The 8,641-nt window shown below is 64.5% G+C and overlaps 2 protein-coding genes across 4 annotated transcripts in view; both read right to left on the bottom strand.

The window, feature by feature from the left end:
• Positions 1 to 224: 224 nt before the first annotated feature.
• On the bottom strand, positions 225 to 4,829 carry HSD17B8 (hydroxysteroid 17-beta dehydrogenase 8). Of its 3 annotated transcripts, XM_077834020.1 has the most exons (9): positions 4,764 to 4,829; positions 3,145 to 3,347; positions 2,704 to 2,820; positions 2,527 to 2,622; positions 2,215 to 2,300; positions 1,762 to 1,846; positions 1,144 to 1,186; positions 843 to 917; positions 225 to 418 (listed from the first exon to the last, which is right to left on the bottom strand). In XM_077834020.1, the coding sequence occupies exons 1-9, from the start codon at positions 4,807 to 4,809 to the stop codon at positions 402 to 404; spliced, it is 768 nt and encodes a 255-aa protein (XP_077690146.1). In that variant the 5' UTR covers positions 4,810 to 4,829; the 3' UTR covers positions 225 to 401. The 3 variants fall into 3 exon arrangements, with proteins under 3 accessions (XP_077690146.1, XP_077690147.1, XP_077690148.1); XM_077834021.1 differs by lacking the exon at positions 1,144 to 1,186; XM_077834022.1 differs by lacking the exon at positions 2,527 to 2,622.
• Positions 4,830 to 5,182: 353 nt separating this feature from the next.
• SLC39A7 (solute carrier family 39 member 7) overlaps positions 5,183 to 8,641 on the bottom strand; it is a 4,808-nt gene continuing 1,349 nt past the window's right edge. Inside the window, exons 3-5 of the mRNA XM_077832843.1 lie at positions 7,777 to 7,911; positions 7,439 to 7,635; positions 5,183 to 6,889 (exon numbers count right to left, since the gene is read on the bottom strand). Coding sequence (XP_077688969.1) covers positions 6,638 to 6,889; positions 7,439 to 7,635; positions 7,777 to 7,911 — 584 coding nt within the window. The 3' untranslated portion in view covers positions 5,183 to 6,637. The remainder of the gene's footprint in view (positions 6,890 to 7,438; positions 7,636 to 7,776; positions 7,912 to 8,641) is intronic.

Below are 8,641 nucleotides of genomic sequence, written 5' to 3'. Positions count from 1 at the left end.
TAATGCAGCCCCACACGCAGCCTCCTCCAGGGATTTGTCGCTGGGTTACAGAGGAGAAACTGAGGCACAAAGAGAGGAACGGAGTGCATAGAGCCAGGGGGTGAACCCAGGAGTCCAGGCTCCCAACGCCCCCTGCCTGCTCTAACCCACTAGACCCCTCTCCTTTCCCAGAGCCGGTGATAGAACCCAGGGAGCATCAGGGAAGAAAACAATGGGAGACAGAATCAGCCTGGTACAATCAGTGTTTTATTTTATAATGCCCCCCCGGACCCCTCAAACTCAGGTCTGCTCCCCAGATCCTGCAGGGCTGGGGGCTTCCCGGGGGGAAGCTCACGGGGGCACTTGGCAATCGCTGCGTCCCCCAGTGGTGGGCGTGTGTCCAGAGGCTGGGGGCAGATCCATCAGAGAAAGAGACCCCCTGCAACAGAGAGAGAATGAGGGAGCCCCGATGGAGGAGGGAGCCCCCAACTGTTTCCCCCCTCTCCCTCGTCTCTCTGTTCCTCCAGCTTTCCCCCCACCCATGGCCCTACTCCCAAGCACCCTGTATCACTTCCCCTCCCCCCATCCTCCCATCCCTCCTGGTTGGTCTCTACCCCACAAACGCCTAGTCCCCTCCCAGAGCCGAGATAGGACCCAGGAGTCCTGGCTCCCAGCACCCCCAGCTCTAACCCACTAACCCCCACTCCCCTCCTAGAGCCAAGATAGAACCCAGGAATCTTGGCTCCCAGCCCCCCCTGCTCTAACCCATTAGACCCCACACCCCTGGTCTCCTGGAGCTGGGCTAGAACCCAGGAGTCCTGGCTCCCAGGCCTCCCCCGCCCTGCTGCCGCCCCGCCCCATACCTGTCACCTCCACACTGGCCCCTGTTATGTAACGACTCTCCTCTGAGGCCAGGAAAGCGCATACGTCAGCAACCTCTGGGGGCGGAAGGGGGGGTCAGTAAGAGCCACACGTGTGGGGTCCACAGCCCCTTACCTCGTGGGGAGCGTTCCGTACAACACCCCAAATCAGTGTGCACAGCCCTGACCCCCCAGTACCCCAATCTATACATGCACCCCCCAGAACTGTGCCCAACACCCCTCCTCCCCACACCTGACAGATCCAGCCCCCCCTGCACAGGGCACCCTGAGTCAGGGGTCTCACCTTTGGGGTCCCCGAGTCGTCCCAACGGCACCATCCCTGCAAACTGAGCAGCGGGAGGGGAGGGGTCAGAGATGGCTGCTGAGCATGGAGCCCCCCTGCACCCCAGGGGAAAGGGGGGAACTAGGGAACAAGGCACGGATCTGCAGGGGAAGGAGAGGTGTTGCAGGGGGGAGGGGGGAATAAGGGGTTATGGGCTGGGTGCTTCAGGGGATATAGTGCACACCTCCCACCCCCCGTGCACCACTTAGATGAAGCTCACAGCCCCAGACAGTCCCATCCAGGGCACTGCTCCGAGGAAGCTCACAGCCCCAATATCTCCCATCCCCTAGGTTGTGGAATGGGGGGTTCTGGGCAGGAATAAGGGGTGCAGAGAGATTGTGGGGCTCAGTGGGGAGGAGGGCACTGGGGGAGGTATGAGACAGAGGAGGTTGTGGGGGGCAGGGTGACGGGGGAATGTAGGGCAGGTTCTTCAGAGGGAAAGGTGGGCTGGGCATGCGGATAACGGGGTAGAGAGGGACTATGGGGCAGAGAAGGGTTGTGGGGCTCAGGATGATACAGGGCAGATTCTCTGAAGGGAGGGGGCGGGGGAGTTATGGGGCCCAGCGCCTCCGGTGTTACCTTCTGCAGCACTTTGGGAGGGACCTTGTCCGTCATGGGGGTGGTGATGAACCCGGGAAGCACCACATTACAGCGGATCCCGAACCTGGGGGGGACCATGGGGGAGAGGGCAGCCCCCCTGCCTGGTTACCACAGCTCCCCCTGGCCTGCTTCCCCCCACCAGCCAGCTGCCTCCAACACCTCCATCCCAGCCTAAGCCCCAGGCCCCCAACATCCCAGCACAGCACCCCCACACCATTCCCCTGCCCTACAGCCTGCCACCCTGCCCATGATTTGCCCTACTTTTCCCAGGCCTCCTCAGCCTGCCCCCCAGCTGCACCCACCAGCCTGTACCCACAGCCTGGCCTGCCCACCCTGCAGCCTGCCCTGCAGTCCTCCCCCCCAAGCCTGCCCCCCTGCCCTACAGTCCCCCCGCAGCCTGCCCCCCTGCCCACTTGGACTGCCCAGCCCCACCTGGCCAACTCTTTGGCAGCGGTCTTGGTCAGCCCCTCCACACCAGCCTTGGACGCTGCGTAGCTCACCTGCCCCAGGTTCCCCACCTGTCAGGGAGAGGGACATGTGAGTACAGGACACTGCTCCGGGGAAGCTCACAGCCCCCATTATCTCTCCCCCAGGGCACTGCTCTGGAGAAGTTCAGAACCCCCATTATCATCCCCAGGGCACTGCTCCAAGGAAGCTGACAGCCCCCACTATCCCCCCCCCATGGCACTGCTCCAGGGAAGCTGACAGCCCCTATTATCCTCTGAGGAAGCTCACAGCTCTCACCTTGCCCACGATGCTGCCCATGTTGATGATGGACCCCCCTGGGGCTCCGCTCTCCACCAGCCCCCGCGCCACAGCCTGGGTGACCAGGAAGGTCCCCTGGGGAGAGGGGGCCAAGTTAGCCGGGAGGGATCCTAGCTGGGGGGGCCCTGCCCTGCCCCCGTCCGGAGACCCCTGTACCTTGAGGTTGACTTGGAGCACCTTGTCGAATGCCGCCTCTGTCTGCTTGAGCAGGAACTCGTCCATGGTGATCCCAGCGCAGCTCACGCAGACCCGGGGTGGGGCGGAGAACTGGGCCTGAGGACAGCAGGGGTTCAGGGAGCCTGGGTTCTCCCGGAGGCCAGTGGGGGCTTGTGCTTAGAGTGGGGGGGGGGCGGAATCAGAGGGCCTGGGTTCTTCTGGAGGCCAGTGGGACCTAGTGGTTAGAGCATGTGTGTGTTTGTGAGCGGGGGGGGGGGGGGGAATGTCAGGACACCTGGGTTCTCAGGGAGGGGCAGTGGTGCCCAGTGGTTAGAGTGGTGGGGTGGGAGTCAGGACTCCTGGATTCCCTGGGAGGGGAGAGGAATCTACTGGTTACAATGGGGAGAGCCCGGACTCCTGGGTTCTCTCCAGCCCTGTTACCTGGATCCGAGCCATGAGCTCCCCCACGCTCTGGGCGGAGCTGACGTCCACCCCGAATGCCTTGTGCTCCTGGCCGGGCTCCCCCCGTGGCAGCCCCCGCACTGTCTCCGCAGCCCCCACTTCATTCTGGTCAGCCACGGCCACCAGCGCCCCCTCCTCGGCCAGCCGGGCACAGACTGCACGGCCAATCCCGCTGCCCCCGCCTGCCGTGGGGGGACCCAGGGTCAGGGACGGGGTGGGGGGGACCCAGAACCCCTCCAGGGACCCCCAGAAACACCCCCCAGCAGACAGTTATACCAATCTCCCTCCCCCGCCTGCCGTGGGGGGACCAGGGTCAGGGATGGGGTGGGGGGGACCCAGAACCCCTCCAGGGACCCCCAGAAACACCCCCCAGCAGACAGTCATACCAGTCTCCCTCCCCCGCCTGCCGTGGGGGGAACCAGGGTCAGGGATGGGGTGGGGGGGACCCAGAACCCCTCCAGGGACCCCCAGAAACACCCCCCAGCAGACAGTCATACCAGTCTCCCTCCCCCGCCTGCCGTGGGGGGACCAGGGTCAGGGACCGGGGGGGGGACCCAGAACCCCTCCAGGGACCCCCAGAAACACCCCCCAGCAGACAGTCATACCAGTCTCCCTCCCCCGCCTGCCGTGGGGGGACCAGGGTCAGGGACCGGGGGGGGACCCAGAACCCCTCCAGGGACCCCCAGAAACACCCCCCAGCAGACAGTCATACCAGTCTCCCTCCCCCGCCTGCGGTGGGGGGAACCAAGGTCAGGGACGGGGTGGGGGGGACCCAGAACCCCTCCAGGGACCCCCAGAAACACCCCCCAGCAGACAGTCATACCAGTCTCCCTCCCCCGCCTGCCGTGGGGGGAACCAGGGTCAGGGACGGGGTGGGGGGGACCCAGAACCCCTCCAGGGACCCCCAGAAACACCCCCCAGCAGACAGTCATACCAGTCTCCCTCCCCCGCCTGCCGTGGGGGGAACCAAGGTCAGGGACGGGGTGGGGGGGACCCAGAACCCCTCCAGGGACCCCCAGAAACACCCCCCAGCAGACAGTCATACCAGTCTCCCTCCCCCGCCTGCCGTGGGGGGACCAGGGTCAGGGACGGGGGGGGGGGACCCAGAACCCCTCCAGGGACCCCCAGAAACACCCCCCAGCAGACAGTCATACCAGTCTCCCTCCCCCGCCTGCCGTGGGGGGACCAGGGTCAGGGACGGGGGGGGGATCCAGAACCCCTCCAGGGACCCCCAGAAACACCCCCCAGCAGACAGTCATACCAGTCTCCCTCCCCCGCCTGCCGTGGGGGGAACCAAGGTCAGGGACGGGGTGGGGGGGACCCAGAACCCCTCCAGGGACCCCCAGAAACACCCCCCAGCAGACAGTCATACCAGTCTCCCTCCCCCGCCTGCCGTGGGGGGAACCAGAACCCCCCCCCCGAACCTCCCCCAGCCGCAGGGAGGCCTCAAAATCCCCCAAATGCCCCCCCGCCCAAATGCCGGATGGGGGAGGGGTGCCCGTGCCCCCCGCCTCAGCCCCCCTCGCGTAGCCGGGGGGGCGCTGGCTCCCCATGGGGGGGTTCAGGCCCCGCCCCCGAGCGCCCCCTGCTGGGGGCACCTGTCACCAGGGCCAGCGTGGAGCGGAGCCGCAGCGGGGCCGCCATGACAGCGGGCGGGGACCACAGAGCGGGCGCGGGGACGGGCCCCAGGGACGGCGGCGCTAGGCGGGAACTCTATGGTCAGAGTCCTCCCGGCCCAGGGGGCGGGACTCCTGGGTTCCCTTCCTGCTCGGGGGTTGGGAGCCAGGGCCAGATCCTGATGGAGCAGGCAGAGGGGGGTCACTCTGTGCCCCCTGCTTTCCATGGGGTACCGCCACCGCCCTCCTCCAGCACATACAGACTTCACACCAACAGCGTCTCAGATTATTGTTTAATTTGTTAATTAATGACACAATTTTCGCTACAATCATCCACAAAATAGTCCTGCAAGGCCCCACCCTGCCCCCTCCTGGCCCCCAACCCACCCATACAAAAGCAAAATCATATACAAAAATACACCCCCCCTTATAAAACCTTTCCTGCCCACCCCGGGGAGTAATTGACCCCACAACCACCAGGCTCCAAAGTCACCCCCAATTAACAGTCCCTCCCCCAGGACATACCATTCAATAGGGACACCACTGAGCCGGGTGCTTGTGATTCACCCTCCAGCTCCGGACGCCTGGGTCCGCATGGCCCCCCTTGATCCTGCAGTTCGTGCTAATTCCTCCAGGTCCCGGTGCCTGGGTCTGCATGCCAATCCCCCCCTCCCCCGGCAGCCCCAGATGACTGGGTCTGCTTGTCCCCTCCATCACCAAAGCCCCTGCACCCCAGAATCACCCGCAGTCCCCTCCAAAATAACCTCTGTCGGGGAACTGTCCCCTAGCAGTGTCTTGATTAGCCCCCACTCTGTCCCCCTTGGGCCCCAGTGTGGTAGGAGGCTCAGGGCAGCTCCCCCATATGGAAGTAGCCTGGATAGCTGCTCTGGTTTGGGGGCCACACAGGGTGGGTTGTGGCAGAGAATTCTGGGTAATTACCCCAATAAAACCTGGTCCAAGAAGCAAAGGATTCTGGGTAACCCACCATGTAGCCCCCCACGTGGTCCAGAGGGCAGGGGCTTTTCTCCCCATCTTCTCTAAACCAACCCATGATGTGGCCCAGAGGATTCACTTCCATAAACTCCCCCTTCCAAAGGAAGGGGCGGCCCAGCTGCCCCCCTAGGGGGACACACAGGGCCGGGGAGGTGGGGAGGGACTTGGTTTTTGACCCTCCCAGAAAACAAATCAAACAGCATCACATTATCTCTGCCGCCCCAGGTTCGCACACTCCCTGTTCAGCTGATGCTCCTGGATGCCGGGGCCCATGAGATTCCCCCCACCCTGGTGTCTGGGCCATCCTCTGTCCCTGGCTGCTGGGGCTGTGCGGCTGACCCCCTCTCCCAAGCAGAGATGCCTGCATCTACAGGGCACCTCATATCCCTGGAGTCTATAGGGTGCCTGCCCCAAGGTCTAACTCAGCCCCGGAGCCTGCACTGCGCGGGGTCCACGTCACCACCCAATCCCAGAGAGTGTCAGCACCTGGACACCAGTGTCCATGCCACCCTCTCCCCACGGCACGCACTGCAGCCTCCCTGCCCCCCAGAAACCCCCAGGGCTCACACAGCACCCCTGCCCTGGGGGGAAGCTCTGTGTGGACCCAGGCATCTGGGATGGGGGTTCACGTCCCCCCACCCTGGTCACCAGGATTCATGTGGCTTCCCCCCCACAGCCCACATAGCATCCCCCATCCTGGACACCAGGGTCCATGCAGAGCTGGTCCCCACTCCCCTCCCCCCTGTGTCCCGGATGCCAGGGTCCACCACACCCCCTGCCCCAGGAGTCCACATGGAGTCCCATCCCGGACGCCTGGGTCCACACGCCACCGCCCCCCCCCAGGCGCCCCCCGCTGGGGCCTGCTACTCGTACTGCGCGATGAGCACCATCATGGCGACGCCGCAGACCAGACCCAGCACCTCCAGCAGGGACTGCAGGGGCGCCGCGTCCCGCAGCAGCTCCGGGATCACCGAGACAGTGCCCACGTAGATGAACCCGCCCGCCGTGAAGGGCAGGATCCAGGCTGTGGCCGCCTCTCCGATGCCCTCGGCCAGCAGTGAGCAGGCCGTGCCCGCCAGGGCGCCCAGCGCTGTCAGCAGCTGCAGCTTCATGGCCTGTGGGGGAGAGAGAGTCACAGACCGGAGGAAGCAGGCCCTGCTTTCCAGAGCCCCCAGCGTCCATGTCACTGTGAACATGGGGGGAGGGGGGGGTGCAGAGCCTGTGGGGGGAAAGAAAGTCACAGATGGGGGGGAGCAGGCCCTGTTTTTCGGCACCCCCAGCTGTCACAACCTCACTGTGTGCATGGGGGGGCGGGGGGAAGGGGAGAGAGAGGCAGAAAGGTCCAGGGAAGTCTGGGGAGGTGGGGAACCAGAGGTTAGACGTGGGGGGGCTGGCACAGTAGGGAGGGACGGGGGTGCTCTGGGGATATAGGCAGGGCCAGGGGGTCAGTGGAGGGCTATGGGCTTTGGTGGGACTGGGGGGTAAGTGGGGGTTTGGGGCAGGGTCAGCAGAAGAATACAGGGGGATGGGGTCAGGCCTTAGCAGGAATCCCGGGGCAGGGGCGACTAGGGGAATATAGGGGCGGGGTCAGGCAGCAGTGGGGGTCCCGGGGAGGAGTTAGCAAGGGGGCAGGGTCAGCAGAGATCCTGGGGCGGGGGCTGTACCTTGCGCTTGCTGCAGCCCGACTGGACGAGAATAGCGAAGTCGCCCACTTCATGGGGCACCTCATGCAGCAGCACGGTGAGGGTGGTGACGGCCCCCACACCAGCCCCCGCCAGGAACGACGCCCCGATCGCCAGCCCGTCCGTGAAGTTGTGCGTCAGGTCAGCCGCCAGGTTCAGGTACCCTGAGACCTTCATTGCTGGGGAGAGGGAGACAAGAGTTGAAACACCTCCAACCTGATCACCTCCCCCCCTTATCCTTCCCCAGATGCTCTCTGTGCCATGGTGCCCCCGCACGGACCCAGCTCCCTCCCTCCAACACCCCCCCCCCGACAACTTACCGGATTCCTGAGTCCGCTCCTCTAACTCCTGGCCCCTCTTCTTGGGGGCTGCCTTGTCAGGGGCACGCACCTTGCCAGCCTTCCTCTCCTGGGGTCCGTTGTCCTCCTCACCAGAGCTGCTCTTCGCCTTGGGAGCTGCAGGTGGACCGGGAGGTAGGTGGGGGGGGGTCAGGGCTGATGCTCTAGTCCCACCCCCAGGAGCCCGCCCAGGGACAGTGCAGGGAGAGGAGGAAGACTCTCACTACTGTGTGGGTCCAGGACCCCCCAGCACCCCTCCCACTGATCCCTAGAGTCACTTGCAGACCCCCATCAGGGCCCTTGTATGGACACCCCCCCACACCTTCCCAAACCCACTCCAATCCATGGATTCCGAGGCCAGAAGGAACTGTCTGACCCCCTGTACAGCACAGGCCAGAGACCTGACCCACGATAATCCCCAGAGCAAATCTCAGAGAGAACCAGCCAACCGTGAGTTAAATACAGCCAGGGTGGAGAATCTGCCAGGACCTCGGGAAATGGTTCCACTAGTTCATTCCCCTCCCTGTTAAAAACTCCCAGCCGGTGGACGGTGTGAGACCTTTCTGGGCTACACTGGGGAGCCCGGCCGGAAATGTTCATCTCCTTCACGTCACGCCTTCACCGTCTCCTGGTTCAGCGAAACAGATGGAGCTCCTGGACTCCAGGTTTTGCAGCCCTTTCACCGCTCTCATGGCTCTTCTCTGACCCCTCCCCAATGTATCCCCAGCCCACTGGAGTTGCAGGTTTCAGAACCGGACCTGGGATTCTAACAACAGGCACAAGCAGGGACTGCTGGAGATGGGGGAGGGTGTTCCAGCTGGTCCGTACCATGGCTGTGCCACCGTGG

The sequence above is a fragment of the Eretmochelys imbricata genome, chromosome 14 (genome assembly GCF_965152235.1).
Source record: "Eretmochelys imbricata isolate rEreImb1 chromosome 14, rEreImb1.hap1, whole genome shotgun sequence".
Classification (NCBI taxonomy): Eukaryota; Metazoa; Chordata; order Testudines; family Cheloniidae; genus Eretmochelys; species Eretmochelys imbricata.
The sequence above is the reverse complement of the archived record's forward strand: the minus strand, read 5'-3'. Positions and strand labels throughout refer to the sequence as shown.

Bases quoted from the DNA above. Each gene is read 5' to 3' on its own strand.
- HSD17B8 (XM_077834020.1), bottom strand. From the start codon at position 4,809: ATGGCGGCCCCGCTGCGGCTCCGCTCCACGCTGGCCCTGGTGACAG. The intron at 2,301-2,526 runs GTGAGAGCTGTG...TCTCCCTGACAG, and splicing joins TGGGCAGCATCGTGGGCAAG to GTGGGGAACCTGGGGCAGGT. The intron at 918-1,143 runs GTGAGACCCCTG...TTCCGCCCCCAG, and splicing joins ACGACTCGGGGACCCCAAAG to AGGTTGCTGACGTATGCGCT.